Below are 17,251 nucleotides of genomic sequence, written 5' to 3'. Positions count from 1 at the left end.
CCAGCGTCCTGGGATCGAGTCCCACATCAGGCTCCTTGCTTGGCGGGGAGCCTGCTTCTCCCTCTGCCTCTGCCTGCCATTCTGTCTGCCTGTGCTCGCTCTCTCTCCCTCTCTCTCTGACAAATTAAAAAAAAAAAATCTTCAAAATTAAACTTTTGATTTCAGCTCAGCTCGTGATCTCAGGGTCATGCGATGGGGCTGTATGCTAGGTGTGGGGCTCTCCTTAACATTTTCTCTCTCCCTCTCCCTCCTCCCACGTGTGCCTGCATTATGTGCACACTCTAAAAAGTAAGTGAAGTAATTAAATAGTATAAATAAAGAATAATCCAGTGGGAAATGGGACTAATTATATGCTTCCATGCAATAAGATCTAGAGTGAAAAAAACACAAGTGAAAAAAAGCTTTAATTGTACTAATACATTCACATGTGAATTTCAGCTTCAATATTTATTTTCATGGCAAAAACTAATACTTTCATTTCACATATATTACAGTCATTCAAACTTTTTTGCCCATTAAATGTACACAATTTTACAAACCAATGACAGTTTAAAAGAATTAAGTTTTTCTGCTTATACATTTTTACATTAATCTCTAGATAGCACTTAAAACTGCTTTTTAAACTATAAAATGCTAGACAATTCCTTATACTAGCATGTTGAAAAGTTAGAATTCCCAGTGCATTGCTTGAATTATAGGGCCACTTTCTAAGAAAATGTATTTCATATAAATTTTCTCCAAATTTTGGGTTTATTAGAACTGTTAAATCATATTAACTTCTGTTGGAATTTTTACTTAAATCGCCTTCTATCTAGATGTTCATTTTTTTAAAGATTTTATTTCTTTATTTGACACAGATAGAGAGAGATCACAAGTAGGCAGAGAGGCAGGTGGGGGTTGGGGGGGGAGCAGGCTCCCCGCTGAGCCGAGAGCTTGATGCGGGGCTCCATCCCAGGATGCTGAGATCATGACCTGAGCCGAAGGCAGAGGCTTAAGCTACTGAGCCACCCAGGCGCCCCTAGATGTTTATTTTTAAACGATGCTCTGCTAAATTCACTATAGGTAGGGTTTGGATTGCTTCAGTTTTTAACCAGATCATACAATTCAGAAATATACAACAAATTTCTGGTTTGTTACAGTGTAATTCTTCATCTGAGCCAAACTGCATCATTATATCTCAGAATATTTCCTCCAGTTAAGCACAAGAGGATGAAACACTGAGGTGTTTTCTTAGGAAAATATTTAACATTTGCATGATAAAAATCTGTTTTATATCGTAATGTAAAAAATTACAAGAGAATACAGTAAAAAAAGCAAAAATATATTCCAATGGCCCAATGCCAATCTGTTGAGTAAGTATCCAAGCTTTTAAAGAGGCTTGATATACTAACAAATATTTTTATTTTCCCCCTATTTTGTGTTGTTTAGAAATTGCATACTTATAATTATGTAATAGCTCAATTCTATGAGAAATTAAGCTGCTTACTTTAATATAGAATTGAGAAACTCCAAGATGAAAGGTTCCAAGCTGATAGTAACAGAAAAGTTTCAAAAGCACTAAGGATCATCCTTGCACAGTAACTACTGCTTCAATTTCTCTGTCCTGCCATAAAAACCAGACTATGCAAATAAAATCCATTAGAGCTCTTCCAGCCTAAAAGTTGTTACAAATTCTAGTATCTTTTCTCATCTGTTTTTTTCTTTCATCTCTTAACTCCAGAGGGTTAACCTGAGTTTTGTACTATTTTTAACCTTGTTTTAAAAAAAATCTGTTTGGAAATAAATTTGTCACTCACCTCTGGAGAGTATTTACTTTTTCAAGCCACTGGGGCTTAACCAGTATTTGCACTAGGCTTATTCCAGTAAACCGCAAAACCATTAGATCCTTTTGAGATAATTAACTCTAAGATCAAACTACATTTTGAAAAAAATGACAGAATAAAGAAAAAGATCTTGTCTCACTCGGTGGTCCATTAATTGCAAGTGATTTCTAATAAACTTCTAGGATGGTCTCCTAGCACTGATCATATATGACTTATGACATTTGCATTCTTCTAAAAAAATGAGTGGCTGAGCTTCTATCCCTCATTCATTTGTTCAGATTTTCTCAGTTGATGAACGAGCAGGTTGAAACAGAAAGCCAGTTGTCATTAACTCTGTACTAAGTCCCATCAACCTACCCCCCAAATCGAGGCCAGATTCGTGTTCTGGTTAACACAGATAACCCAACCCTCTGAATTTCTCTGGCACAGACCTGCTCCTAAGAGTGAATACTGTATATTTTTCTCCCACAAGTTTTTGAGTATGAATTTAAAACACACATGCACACTTTAAAATGTCCATAGTGTGGACATTTGACAACTTATATGGAGTACTTATATTTTCACACAGCTAAAAAACCAAGCAGCTCAGTTAAAATTGTAGCTTTATTACAGTGGCATTGTGTACTGGTATAGCGAGTGTGGGGACATGGTATTATAGTTCAAAGCCAGAGGATTCTGGAGATTTTTTAAAGATTTTATTTGAGAGAGGGACAGAGATCACAAGTAGGCAGAGAGGCAGGCAGAGAGGGAGGGGGAAGCAGGCTCCCTGCTGAGCAGACAGCCCAATAAGGGGCTCGATGTGGGGCTCGATCCCAGGACCCCGAGATCATGACCTGAGCCGAAGACGAGGCTTTAATCCACTGAGCCACCCAGACACCCCAGATTTTGGAGATTTTAAGTGTCTTTTTATATGATGTGCCACGAAATGGCTTAATGGAAACTAAAGAATAATGATCAAGACTTATACAGCTAGTTATTTTCAAAAATTAACATCCATATTGTTAGTTCCATGGTTAGAAATTCAAAAACAATTATTCCTTTCTTGTCATCCATCTGTATTTATTGATACTATTGAAGTATAATTTACAGTAAGTGGTTACTATCCCTTAACCCATCAACATATTGGGAGAAGTTTAGGTTTACTCTAGATTTTTGAGAACTATTTTCTCAGGTATGTGGGGCAATGTAAACATTTCTGGAGACAGGCTGTGTGGCCAGACCCTACGTAATGTACATGTGACCTACATACCCTTTCGTGGGAACATTTGCTTGGAACTGCTGCCTCCTCGGCCCGGTGCTGCAGACCTTGAACTTCCTTCGTGGTCCATCCTCTGCTTCCCATTTGTTGCCAGTGACAGGAAAGGGAGGGTATTTAGGGGGCAACAGGAAGGGCAGGCAAGTGTAATGCCAATTCACCCTCCCTCACCCCCAGCCTGCTTTCACAGGTGGCATCCCCCCTCATTTCATCCCACGTCCCGGTCCATTTTGCTGTCCTTCATGAGCCATTCAAGCTTCTATAATGCGTGGTGGATGTTCCCTTCTGTGGAGTTCTCTAAGCAAACGCTGTTCTACCTGACCAGCGGCTAGCTGAGGCTTCGGTCCCTACCACCAGGCAGAGAATTCGTTCTCACATCTCACCACCAGGGTGCAGCAGGGAGAAAATTTGCTCTGTGTTTTTCAAAGTTCTGATTGTGACTATTTGGTTCTACACCAAACAAGCTTTGGGAGGACAAACCAGGAGAGTTAACACCCACTTGGACTACTGTTTACAAGGGGAAATATTACTGTTTTTCTCAATAATTCCACACACATCTGAACTTTCAGAGCATAATTTTTATTTGGGAACTCCCTGTAATATATGGAAAACTATGCCACTTTAACCGCCCGAGGACCCCTTCAACTGTTGCCTAAAATCCTTTATTCACTCATCCCCAACACATGCAAACTTTAAACAACTGGGCTTTCTGATTTTTCCTCATTTCTCTATAATTGTAGATACTGGAACGGAGCCCTTATCTAGATGAATTTGAAAAACTCATGTTTCGAGAAATGTTTTTCCAGGCAAATTCCTAATGTACGTACCTATTCCCCTATTTTTGAAATATCTCTCACCTCAATAAAGAGTTCCCTCCAATTTAGGGTTTTTTTTAAAAATAAACTTTAAACTGGAAAAAAGACAGTTCTAGCTTGTTCCACATGAAATCTTGATGGGAAACAAGTTCCCTAAATTTATATCCCAAAGGGCTCCTTTAAAAAGTCCAATTTCAGGGATGCCTGAGTGGCTCAGTGGGAGGAGCATGTGACTTCAGATCTCGGGGTCGTGAGTTTGAGCCCCATGTTGGGTGCAGAGATTGCTTAAAATGAATAATACATTAAAACTTAAAAAGTCAGATCTTAAAAACAATTTACAATAAACAGTAATTCTTGCTTCCATTTGTTCATGCAAATTTCAAACCTGCTCCTACAGTGCCGCTGACCTCTAGCTGCACATTTTAAAACGTGAGGTTTTATATTATATATATGTAATATATACATATATATTTTCTTAATGTTGTGAATATTAACATATCAACCCATCCTGAAGGGGCTGTTTTCTTCTGACAACGAAAGCTTCACAGAAAAGTTGGCCTGCCTGCTGTCCTCACTCAGTCCTCCACCCTGACACATACTCCTCCTCTGCGTTTCTGCCTAGACCTTCCTCTTTCTGGAAGCTTCCAAGGAAGCATAGGTCCATCCACCTTCTGTTTTAATTCTGCCAAAGGGTCTTAAAAGCTAAATACTAGGGTTTTCAGAATACTTCACAGCAGGTGTTCCATAGGAAAGTAAGTAATAATGACTGCACTTGACATTCCTAAGGAGTACTTTCTGTGCTCAAAACTCTCAGCTAGAATATGTCCTCAAAAGACCCCACTCATCAGGAAGACTGATACTAGAGATGCCAAAATCAATCCATTGGAAAACACTGGCTTGTAACCTGCTTTTTGTGAAAATGTACATTTTGGTAATTTTGCTATGAAATTTAGAATCTCAAGGAACTAAGAGACACTGGGACAGCAAAGCACTATATAAGTTTGGCAGAAAGCAACATCCTCGGTTCAGATGTGGCAAACCTATGAAGCCTAAATGTACAGTTTGTTCTTGAAGATCACATTATTTCAAAGTCCAGTAATGTTGATTTTTATTCAGAAATACTTCCATACTCACTAACTGAAAAAGTTTAAATATTCACAAGGGTCAAACATGCAACATTTTAAGAGTGACATTTAAATACTGTAATTAAGCCCTCAGAAGTAATCTACTTGTAGTTATTACAACTGGAACACAAATATACCATATATTACTCTTTAGATTTTTGTTTTACAGTATGTTCTTGTCAATGGGACACTTCAAAATGTTTAAACTTGACAGAATAGTATTTCTTAAAAAAACGTACCATGGAAGAAAAAAAAAAAAACACTGAAAATACTCCCATCCTTTACACGATGTGGAGATGGGAAATATGATCATAAAAACCTCTCATCTCATTCCTCCGGGAGCTCTTTCTCAATATTTACACTTGGGTCCACTGTTATTTAAACCTGACTCTTAAAACAATTTCAGGTTAAAATTAACATTTTATCCCAAAGTGAGCAGTGTGCCCACTTCCAGTATTTGTTTTCACTACTGTCTCCTGAATTACCCACTTAAGCGCTGGTTTCTGGGTAACCCAGAGACAGGCCAATCCACACTGTATGAAGCAAATCCTGTCTCACAGTGGACAACACACAGTCAGCGGTCATGTTCAACTGTGAGTGAAACTGCCTTCAGAGTGAACGTGGAGATCAGAACCATCCCTAGGACACTGTCATTAGGGGAACAGCCCCAGATGTGGCATTTTGGAAGCTCTGCATTTTAGAGAAGCAACCTCAAAAGGAAAAATGAGATGGTTCCTCAGTGAAACATACCCATTAAGTCCTTACCTACTCAAGTCCCTCTGTGACAAGGCCATCTTAGCCCCGACAAGGCCACCTTCTCCCTCTCTAGCTCAGCCACCAGGATGCGATCGATGGAGGGAGGAGGAACCAAGAAGCTAACACTGACCTCAGGGGTGAAGTTAGGGGATCGGGGAACTAAAACCCCAGCATCTCTTGACTAGAACAGCATTCTATGGGAGCCCCACAAGTAGTCTGGGCTGTAGTTTTGGGAACTGAGGTGAAACTATTACTAACTCTTCCCTTCTTTCAATCAGAAGATGATAAAACCTCTTCTAGGCTTCTTTTAATAATATAAACCTGACTTTCTTTATCAAAAAAGAACAGAAGTTCAGGAGTAAGAACTCCAAGGAAACAGTGAGTCACGGAGAGTGACTTGAACTTCCTGGCAGGTACCTACCCACCGCCCAGCCGCTACTCTCCACCCCAGCCTCTCAGTGGGAGCAGAGTTAATACTGCACTTCTGTCAAAGGCATCTCACGCCTGCCATCCTGCAATTACACTGCACTTACCCCTGCCCTGACCACCCACGTACGCTTAGCCCTTCTCGCTTCCAAACACTTCTGGATACCCACTGTTAGTGTCTCATCTATCAAGCAACACATATATTAAAATTCAGATTTGTCTTTAACAACAAAGTGCTTAAAACCAACCTAGGCAATTGCTTTTCACTTCAGTTTCAACCAGTATGATCAAACTGGTTTAGGTTTACAAATAATACTGAAAAAAATAGTGACTCTGAGTATTGTCTTACATTTCCAATAATGTGCCTTCATTCCTGACTTTCTCTTACAGTAATGGGTTCATTTCAGTACCTTAATGAGTTGAACTCTTGTTTGCAAAATAGAGAAGGTACAAATATATAGAATATTCTAGAATAAAAAATTTTCTGAATATAAAAATGCTTTCTATGTTTCAAAATAATACTTTTAGATTCTTCTTGTAATTTTAGGTTTGGTAACTAAACTATTAAGTTTTTTAAAAAATAACAAGAGATAGTAGCATGGTTTTAAATACAAACTTACATGGGAACTATTCGCACCTGTGGACCATCCCCATGGAAAGTTTCTCAACAAAAAGCCCCAAATACTTTAGTCATAAAATAAAATTCCAAGACATCCAAGAGAGAAATTGATGCACCTTCCTGACTGCCAGAGTTGCCCTGCACAGCTTCAGTACAACAGAGAACTATCTGGAAAACCACCTCCACAAAGTATGCAAGCGCTGCCAATCCGACAGACGCGAGCAGGCAAGGCCCCAGGGACCACGTCCTCCTCAGTCAGCCCTTCCCCAGCCTGGGCTCTGCAGGTCTCCCTCCGGGCGCCATTGTCCAGGCGCCGTCAAGGTGCTGCTCGTGGCCCAGGCTGGCAGCCGCGGGGAGGTCCGAGTCAGGCGCTCCCATCAGCTGTCAGTGTGTCGCCCCATTGGTCCCCGTCCTGAGCTGTGGGAGCTCAGATGAGCCTGGAGCTCTTGAGGAACTGAATGAGGACGCGGTACACGAACGTGTACTGGCACAGCGTCTGCACCATCATCATCCTCTGCTGCCTCAGCATGTCCAGCCCCCTCGGGATGTCCAGCACCTGGAAGGAGACACAACCGTGAGTGGATGCAGGCCCCCCCAGAGACGGGAACAGTTCTAGCAGAAGTCTGGTCAAGACTCACACACTGTCCTAGCCCAGCACCTTCTAGAAGAAGCCTCCGGGGAACATGCCCCAAGAGCACTGGTAGGCCACTAGCCCCTTTCTTCCCCAGCCTTGTGCCCAGCCCGCTTCTCCCCCGACCAACAAGGACATACATACCTCATTGTGTTCCAGGCAGGCGATCATAATCTCTGACAAAATGACGACTCCAGTCCTTCCCACCCCAGCACTGCAGTGGACCAGCAATGGAGGGTTGGGGCTCTTTGGTTCACTGGTACTATTTGTATGACGTCGAACAGACTGGATCTCCTCAAGGTATGCTACGAAATTTCAGTGGAACAGAGAAATATGCAAAGATTAAAGCCCATCAAACTGACAGTTTTCAGATTATCATCGCTGATTGGAAGGACTCTGGACAAAGAACACCGGGTGCCAGTTAACCAGCCCCAACGGCTAATTGACAGTGTGACCATGGGCGAGTCACTGCCTCTGCCCCACTACAAAATGTGATGGAGGAGACAGTCTCTGAAAGTCCTTCTACTCGCCACCAAATCATACTCTAAAAACTTTTCTCTGTTAAGCTTCCTCTAAACACTTGAAGCCTTTACTTTAAAGCTAGTCCAGGGCGCCCAGGGGACTCAGCATGTTGAGCATCTGCCCCCGGCTAGGGTTGTGATCCCAGGGTCCTGGAGGAAGCCCAGCCAGGAGCCTGCTTCCCCCTCTGCCTCTGCCACCAGCCCCCAGCTCGTGCTCTCCCTCTCAAATAAACGAATAAAATCTTTAAAAAAATAATAAAATAAAGCAAGTCCAAAGCTTCTATTAGCCATCCTAAAGGAAATACTTAAGGAGTGACATCTTGCTCCATGCACACGACCAGAGCGGAGGTTGTGCCAGGTAGACACTTACATAAAAATCCCTTGATGTCCTCGGGACAGCCGTGCTCAGGCCAGTCCGTGTACTGGAGATGCCAGACCGTCCTCTCCTGTCCCGTGAGCAGGTGCTTCATCTTCAGGCCCGTGGTGGCATAGCAGCCAGAGTCGGTGCGGAAGCGGGTGGTGATCTTAAACCTCCCGTAGGTGACGGTGTTATGCCGGGAACCCAGACGAGGCCAGTACCTGAAGCTCTTCTCCCTCCCGCCCTCCTGTGAGGGACACGAGCGGTCAGAAGCCAAGAGCAGGTCCAGCCGCAGGCACCCCTCATACAGACCGCGCACCCGAGAAGCAGGACGGCAACCCGGCCTGCCTCCTGCGGTAAAGGTCAGGGCCCTATGATCGAATGAACTGTTCTCAGGCAGAGAAAATCAACAACAGGACAGGAGCACTCACCTCTTCCACGGTCACCATTGCTATGATGGCGACTCCCTGTTCCCACACCATCTGCCAAAAATCCTGACAGGTATTCTGCAGCGGCCCCTGTGTGGCAATATAATCCCACTCAATTCCACTGACAGAGACCTGAAATTAGAAAACGGGTTTTAAAAAATTAATATGTGGGGCGCCTGTGCGGCTCAGTCGGTTAAGCAGCCGACTCTTGGTTTCGGCTCAGGTCGTGATCTCAGGGTCGTGGGCTCGAGCCCCACGTTGGGGGCCACACCCAGTGGGGAGTCTGCCTGGGATTCTCTCTCTCTCCCTCTGCCCCTCCTCCCCCGCTCTCTCTAAATAAATCTTTAAATATTAATTAATGTGTATGCATGTATGGATGTATGCATATTTGTTTATGGTAGTACTAAGAGATGAGCTGAATTACTCAGAATAAAGGTGTAGCTCTTATCCTTTTTCCTTGTTAATACAATTCCCATTACTACCTGTTTATAAATTTACACACTGCGAATGCACATGATATGTATGTGGCCTGGGACAATATGCTTAACCTCTTTGCCTCTATGCTCTCATCTGTAAAATCAAAATGCCATGTACCTGCATAGGGCCATTGGCAGAATTAAATGAGTCAATGTATCTGGTGCCTGTGCATAATACGTTCTCAATAAATAGCTCTTACTGCTGCTGATATAAAAATATCCACATCACAGTATCCTAAAGTACAAACAGTTTCCCCTCGTGAAGTACTAAACACACTACGAAAACTAGTAACAATTAAGTCAAAACTGAGGTTAAGGGGCGCCTGGGTGGCTCAGGGGGTTAAAGCCTCTGCCTTCAGCTTAGGTCATGGTCCCAGTGTCCTGGGATCGAGCCCCACATCGGGCTCTCTGCTCAGCAGGGAACCTGCCTCCTCCTCTCTCTCTCTCTGCCTGCCTCTATGCCTACTTGTGATCTCTATCTGTCAAATAAATAAATAAAATCTTAAAAAAAAAAAAAAAACTGAGGTTAAATACCAGATTTCTAGGACAGAAAAAAATATTCCTGCTTAAAGTGGTCTTGCCTCTGAACTTCTGAGTCCAGATCACCCCCCCCCCCCGCCCCCTCCACCCGAATGATACTAAGTTTCCACCTGAGCCCACACCTCCTTGAGAACGAGCTGGTAGGCAGTGGTGTCTGGGTCTGCAGCCAGGATAGCTGGTTAAAGGCCACGCCCACTGACATTCGGGACCACAGTGGCGCTTCCCAAGGGCCCCGCGCGGCTCGGCCCACAGCCACACTCACGGCTACCCACTGGAGTCCTGGCTAGACCCCCTCACTGATGGCGAGCTCCAGCCAGCAAAGGGCGGGGGGTCTGTGGCCCATGGGGCAGGAGTCAATGCTTTATTCTGAGGAAAGCCCGAGGAGGCCCCTCGCTGGTAAGTGGCAGAACCTGCAGTTCTGAGGCTCAGCTGCCATCCCCAGCCTTCAGCTGGCCCCTGAAGATTCTGCAATACCACATAGGATGACGACTTTCTCCAGTTCTCACCCATTCCGTCCTGAGAGGCTGGATGAGTCACTGCACAGAAATGCTCAGCTTTTAAATAAATTATACCTACATCAACAAGCGCACGTGCTCATTCCCCGATACCACCAAGGGCAAAGGCTTTAGCAGGCCGACCGCCTGGTCCCTGAGAGCCTCAAGCGTAAACCTGCACTCATCAAATATCACTTGCACACAAAATAAAATGTGGGAAAGAAGAAAAATTCCTGACGTGGATACTTCCTCATTCACTCCCAATAAGAAAACGTCTCCTTCCCCAAATAAAAGCACGTGATCTCCAGCCAGCACAAACAAAAGGGACAATGCTCCAGGACAGCACCCTGCCTTCCTTGTGGCCCAGCTGGGAATTACCATCACTTCCCCCCCTTTTATTTTTTAAGATTTTATTTATTTATTTGACAGAGAGATCACAAGTAGGCAGAGAGACAGGCAGAGAGAGAGGGAAGCAGGCTCCCCGCTGAGCAGAGAGCCTGATGTGGGGCTCGATCCCAGGACCCTGGGATCATGACCTGACCTGAAGGCAGAGGCTTTAACTCACTGAGCCACCAAGGCGCCCCCATCATCACTTTTCCCATCTTAATGGGTGGAACATTACCCCAGTTAAATGGCATAACACTGTCTCTAGGGAAAAAGTGCACTGCTTCTCCAAAGGACAAACAATCTTGAAAAGTGATCACAGGGAAAAAGCAAAAAGAAGAGATGTCACTGTTTTTTGTTTTTGTTTTTGTTTTTAAATATTATTTATTTATTTGACAGACAAAGATCACAAGTAGGCAGAGAGGCAGGCAGAGAGGGGGTGGGGAGAAGCAGGCTCCCTGCTGAGCAGAGAGCCCAACGCCGGGCCTGATCCCAGGACCTTGAGATTATGACCTGAGCGGAAGGCAGAGGCTTTTTAACCCAATGAGCCACCCAGGCGCCTCCAGATGACACTGGTTTTTTTTTTAAAGATTTATTTATTAGACAGAGATCACAAGTAGGTAGAGAGGCAGGCAGAGAGAGAGGAGGAAGCAGGCTCCCTGCTGAGCAGAGAGCCCGATGCGGGGCTTGATCCCAAGACCCTGAGATCGTGACCTGAGCCGAAGGCAGAGGCTTAACCCACTGAGCCACCCAGGTGCCCCAGATGACACTGTTTTAAGGAAGAGCTTTGGTGACCACCATTAAAAAACCCAGACAGGGCACCTGGGTGGCTCAGCGAGTTCAGCTTCCTACTCTTGGTCTGAGCTCAGGTCAGGATCTCAGGGTTGTGAGACCGGGCTCTGGGCTGAACAGCGAGTCTGCTGTGGACCCTCTCCCTCTCCCTCGGCCCCTCTCCTGCTCTCTCTCTAAAATAAACAAACCCAGACACCTTTGTCACAGAAGAGTCAGTGCAGGTATGTGATAACAGAAAACTAGCAATTCTGACGCTCTGGAGAGAATTTATGAGCCAGAACGAGATCTTCAGATTTAGAAGAACAAAGGCCTAAGGTCAGCCCAAAGAGGCCTCTCTGAGTCCTGGCCACAGTGTCAGGGGCAGAGGGGCTTAGCACCTGGAAAAGGAACACGGCTTTGGCTCTGTTGGTAAACACTTCCTACCCTGCTGGGGAGTACAGATTTCCCAGTTTATAACGTAATTTGTCACAATGGCTCCAACTAGGTTGTTCTTAGAATACAGATGTGAACACAGTTCTTATCATTCCTGTAACTGAAATGGCAACCTCACAGTTGTCACCGCCCCGCCCGCTCCTCTCACCTTAATATGGGACGCGTTGATGTAGCCAGTATTGTTTTCTTTAGTTGGGACAAGCTCCACTCTGGCATCGTCGTAGGGAAGGACATCTTGGAATCGATTTCTTTCTGCATTTTCAGGGAGTCGTGCTGTTGAGCACTCCCCGTCAACTAGCCGTTTTTTAAGAATTTTTTCATATTCTGTGAACACCATTCCCTGTTCTAACCGCTGTTCCAGAATTTTACACTGTAAAATGGAACACATGGGATAATATGAGTATCGTCACCTGTCCAAGCTGCATTCCGAAGGCACATCTGAAATCTTGTTTTCACTTCAAGTTTAGAAATTATCTAGTATTGAAAACTCTAGATGAAATCAAAGCTAAATTTTTAACAAGCCGTAACGGGAAGAGTTAAAGTAACAAAACCACGTTGTTGGTAAGATGCAGAAGGCAGAGTTCTGTTTAAAGGTGAAAACTGGTCAACAATAATTTGAATTCATCTTCTCTAAGTCTATGGTCAGTTTTGTGACTCCTAAGGAAGAGAAAGTTCTCCTGGAGAAGAGTAAATCCTAGAGCAGGAGAATCAATTCCAACTTCTATGAACAAATGCTTCAATTTTCTAATCTATGGTATAGAAAAACTGAAAAATGTGGGAAATATTAAAATTATCTCCAGGATCCTGTTGTAAGCAAATTAATTTTTACTTAGCATTAATTCTCGCCTGTCTGATTTTGATACAGTAAAACCTCATAGCAAATATATGTTGGTCACAAAGAAAGTCATGAAAAATTTAGTAACCGTTGACTCCTGAGATGAATTTTCGATACAGTGAAAGCGGGCAATGTGTGCTCCCTTTCTCGGGTGTACTCATATGGACATGTAGAATTCCTCTAACTTAAAGCCATCAGAAATCAAGACTGCTATGGATGACCAGAATAAGGTAAAGAACAGTAAGAACAGTCAGGAACAAACAAAAAATCAACATTTACTCCAAAATGATCTATTAACATATTAGACTTGCCCCAATTTTGACATTCAGATTATAAAATACTTAACACTCATTTATGATAATTGGATATATTAGCAAATTCATTAAAATCTGAAGAAGGCATTTTTGTAGCATCTTATGGACTGTCCCAGAGAAAGCACACTGCTGGGTCCATACATCGGGTACATACCCTCTCGTCATTGGTGGCTCTGGCAGGCACTTCCTTTCCTTCATCAGGCAGAGGCAGTCGAGATAGGGAGAGTCCATTTAGGGCAGCCAATTTGAGAGGACCAATTTTTTTTGCATCTACCCGGCTCTTTTTCATTCCCTATAAAAATATTTACATGTATATATGACATATATACAAATACAGCCCCCTTGAAAAGAAATTTCTGTGGACTGAAGACTGGAAACAAGTGGAAGGAGTGTTCTTCTTCACCAACCACCACAGGAGAGATTACACTCCACACACACATTTGTTTAACAAACATTGGGAGGAAGACATTCCTTTCAAGGTCAAAGCCCTGATAAGTCTTGCAGATAGAGAAGATTTTGAATGCAATTCGTTTCAAGTCTCTGTTGTAATGAGAGGTGAGGCTTCAGGCAGACAGCATTCCTTCACAGAACTCCCAAATTTCAAAACATGACATGCACACAAAAAATCAGTGGCAGTCCACAAAAAGAGTTTTAAATGCAGTTGCATGATTGCAATAGGCTGTTTTTTTGTTTGTTTGTTTTTTGTTTTTAAGATATAAACTAGTTCTTTAAATCGTTCTGAAAAAAAATTAAATGTTTTCTGGGGTCACTTTCCCAACATTCTGTTGCAGACTGGGGTGACCTGGGTTGGATCACTGCATCTCAAAACTGCCACATTTTTAACCAGGAAAAGACAACAGGACTGATATCTCCAAAGTGACACCAGGAAGACAATACAGGACAGTCTCCTAACATGACTATGGAAATAATGATCTTCCTCTCTAGAGCAGACAAGCCCAAGGTGGCGAAGTCTCCTCAGCCATTCTACACCTCCTTGGAAGCCTTAATCACTATGACAGCAGCCCCCTTGTTTGACAGCAATGGTTTTCTCAGTTCTGTCTCCCAAATGGAGCTTTACTCCAGCCCTACCTGCCTGGGAGGGAGAGGCTGAAAGGTTGCCGACTAGGCTACGATGTCATTCATAATTCTTACCTGTACAGAAAACCCTGGTTTGCTGCTGTTTAACAACTGGCTGGGGCAGGATGGGGTGGGGCATGGGGGCTCTGCCAGGCAAAGTTGTCCAGTTGCCATGGTGTGAATACTCCCACAACGGCCAATTTCAAGCTGCCAATTGTGACATCAAGGGGCTCACAAGACTCTTGAAAACTGGCCCACCAGGACAGGGTGGCTCCAGCTCTCCTCTGCCTGAGAATGAGGTCAGGAGGCTGCCACCCCACATGCCCCATGGAACTGATTGGCTGGAAGGTCCAGGTCTAAAGCCAGTATGTGAAGAAAGACACATATTATCAAAACCAGGACCTCCTTCGGGGCACCGCCCCACAGTGATTTCTGTGAGAACCCCCAGCAGGGGCTCAAGCATGCACAGGCGGGAAATCTGTACCTCAGCCCACTCTTTTTCAGATAACAATCAAGCTCCTGGAGGTGGAGAAGGGTGGATAACTCGAAAATGTTTCTGCTTGTCTGCAATTTAGTTCACTGTTTTAAATACTAAACTCCCATAACCTTAATTCAGGTTAGTATGTGAACTCAGTGTCAGTGGTGACACTGAAGGTCACGGCAACCTCATGTTACTATGAGGAGACCCAGGGGCTTAGCAGGGGGTTGAGCTCTTCAGTTCTCGGGCAGCCAGGATGATGCAACCTCAGGATAATAAGATAACTTCGCCTGAGCATTTTCCATGTGCCACTCACTTATCCTGCAAGGACTCTCTGGGGTCAGCTTCCCTTACAGATGAGAAAGCAGAGTCAGAGATATGGGACAGCTTGCCCAAGGTCACCCAGCTGCCTTGTTATAAATGGTAATTGGTGTCAAAACAATAAAAACCTTTCCTTAAAGTCAGCTATGCCCCATCATAGAATTTACAAAGCATTTTTCATGCCTAACCTTCCGGGGGACTTCCCACAGCAGGCAGAGCAGGGGAGACTGTCCCTATGCCACAGACCAGACGGAGATGAGGTTCCGGTGCTGCCAGGTCCAGCCCACAGGAGGGTCCAACCTGAGACCCAGGTTCTTCCAATTGTAGGTCCTAGACCTTTCCCCAAAGCCACAGCTCCTCTTCAAGCAAGGAGAATCCATTATGCCAAAGAAGGGGAGCACACTCCAAAACTGCTAGAACTTGTACAGGAATTCAGTAAAGTGTCAGGATATAAAGTCAATGCACAGAAATCAGTTGCATTTCTTTACACTAACAACAAGACAGAAGAAAGAGAAATTAAGGAGTCAGTCCCATTTACAATTGCACCCAAAACCATAAGATACCTAGGAATAAACCTAACCAAAGAGGCAAAGAATCTATACTCAGAAAACTATAAAGTACTCATGAAAGAAATTGAGGAAGACACAAAGAAATGGAAAAATGTTCCATGCTCCTGGATTGGAAGAACAAATATTGTGAAAATGTCTATTCTACCTAAAGCAATCTACACATTTAATGCAATCCCTATCAAAATACCATCCATTTTTTTCAAAGAAATAGAACAAACAATCCTAAAATTTATATGGAACCAGAAAAGACCTCGAATAGCCAAAGGAATATTGAAAAAGAAAGCCAAAGTTGGTGGCATCACAATTCCAGACTTCAAGCTCTATTACAAAGCTGTCATCATCAAGACAGTATGGTACTGGCACAAAAACAGACAGATCAATGGAACAGAATAGAGAGCCCAGAAATAGACCCTCAACTCTATGGTCAACTCATCTTCGACAAAGAAGGAAGTAATGTCCAATGGAAAAAAGACAGCCTCTTCAATAAATGGTGCTGGGAAAATTGGACAGCCACATGCAGAAAAATGAAATTGGACTATTTCCTTACACCACACACGAAAATAGACTCAAAATGGATGAAGGATCTCAATGTGAGAAAGAAATCCATCAAAATCCTTGAGGAGAACACAGGCAGCAACCTCTTTGACCTCAACCGCAGCAACTTCTTCCTAGTAACATCGCCAAAGACAACAGAAGCAAGGGCAAAAACGAACTATTGGGATTTCATCAAGATCAAAAGCTTTTGCACAGCAAAGGAAACAGTTAACAAAACCAAAAGACAACTGACAGAATGGGAGAAGATATTTGCAAACAACATATCAGATAAAAGGCTAGTATCCAAAATCTATAAAGAGCTTAGCAAACTCAACACACAAAGAACAAATAATCCAATCAAGAAATGGGCAGAGGACATGAACAGATATTTCTGCAAAGAAGACATCCAGATGGCCAACAGACACATGAAAAAATGCTCCACATCACTTGGCATCAGGGAAATATAAATCAAAACCACAATGAGATACCACCTCACACCATCAAAATGGCTAAAATTAACAAGTCAAGAAATGAAAGATGCTGGCCAGGATGCAGAGAGAGGGGAACCCTACTACACTGTTGGTGGGAATGCAAGCTGGTGCAACCACTCTGGAAAACAGTGTAGAGGTTCCTCAAAAAACTGAAAATAGAGCTACCCTATGACCCAGCGATTACACTACTGGGTATATATCCTAAAGATACAAATGTGGTGCTCCGAAGGGGCAAGTGCACCCGAATGTTTATAGCAGCAATGTCCACAATAGCCAAACTATGGAAAGAACCTAGATGTCCATCAACAAATGAATGGATAAAGAAGATGTGGTATATATACACAACGGAATACTATGCAGCCATCAAAAGAAATGAAATCTTGCCATTTGCGATGATGTGGATGGAACTAGAGGGTATTATGCTTAGCGAAATAAGTCAATCGGAGAAAGACAACTATCATATGATCTCCCTGATATGAGGAAGTGGAGATGCAATGTGGGGGGATTGGGGGGTAGGAAAAGAAAAAAATGAAAGAAGATGGGATTGGGAGGGAGACAAACCATAAAAGACTCAATCTCAAAAAACAGACTGAAGGTTGCTGGTGGGAGGGGGGACGGGAGAGGGTGGTGGGGATATGGACATTGGAGAGGGTATGTGCTATGACGAGGGCTGTGAACAGTGTAAACCTGGCGATTCACAGACCTGTACCCCTGGGGATAAAAATACGTTATATGTTTATTTTAAAAAATTAATTAAT

General features: G+C 43.5%; 1 protein-coding gene across 3 annotated transcripts in view; it reads right to left on the bottom strand.

Moving 5' to 3' along the window:
• Positions 1 to 2,978: 2,978 nt before the first annotated feature.
• PTPN21 (protein tyrosine phosphatase non-receptor type 21) overlaps positions 2,979 to 17,251 on the bottom strand; it is an 81,950-nt gene continuing 67,677 nt past the window's right edge. For all 3 annotated transcript variants that reach the window (XM_047736569.1, XM_047736570.1, XM_047736571.1), the window contains exons 14-19: positions 13,178 to 13,315; positions 12,023 to 12,244; positions 8,760 to 8,888; positions 8,341 to 8,575; positions 7,594 to 7,754; positions 2,979 to 7,374 (exon numbers count right to left, since the gene is read on the bottom strand). In XM_047736569.1, the coding sequence (XP_047592525.1) occupies positions 7,246 to 7,374; positions 7,594 to 7,754; positions 8,341 to 8,575; positions 8,760 to 8,888; positions 12,023 to 12,244; positions 13,178 to 13,315 (1,014 nt within the window). In that variant the 3' untranslated portion in view covers positions 2,979 to 7,245. The remainder of the gene's footprint in view (positions 7,375 to 7,593; positions 7,755 to 8,340; positions 8,576 to 8,759; positions 8,889 to 12,022; positions 12,245 to 13,177; positions 13,316 to 17,251) is intronic.

This window comes from Lutra lutra, chromosome 7 (genome assembly GCF_902655055.1).
Source record: "Lutra lutra chromosome 7, mLutLut1.2, whole genome shotgun sequence".
Taxonomy (NCBI): domain Eukaryota; kingdom Metazoa; phylum Chordata; class Mammalia; order Carnivora; family Mustelidae; genus Lutra; species Lutra lutra.
The sequence above is the reverse complement of the archived record's forward strand: the minus strand, read 5'-3'. Positions and strand labels throughout refer to the sequence as shown.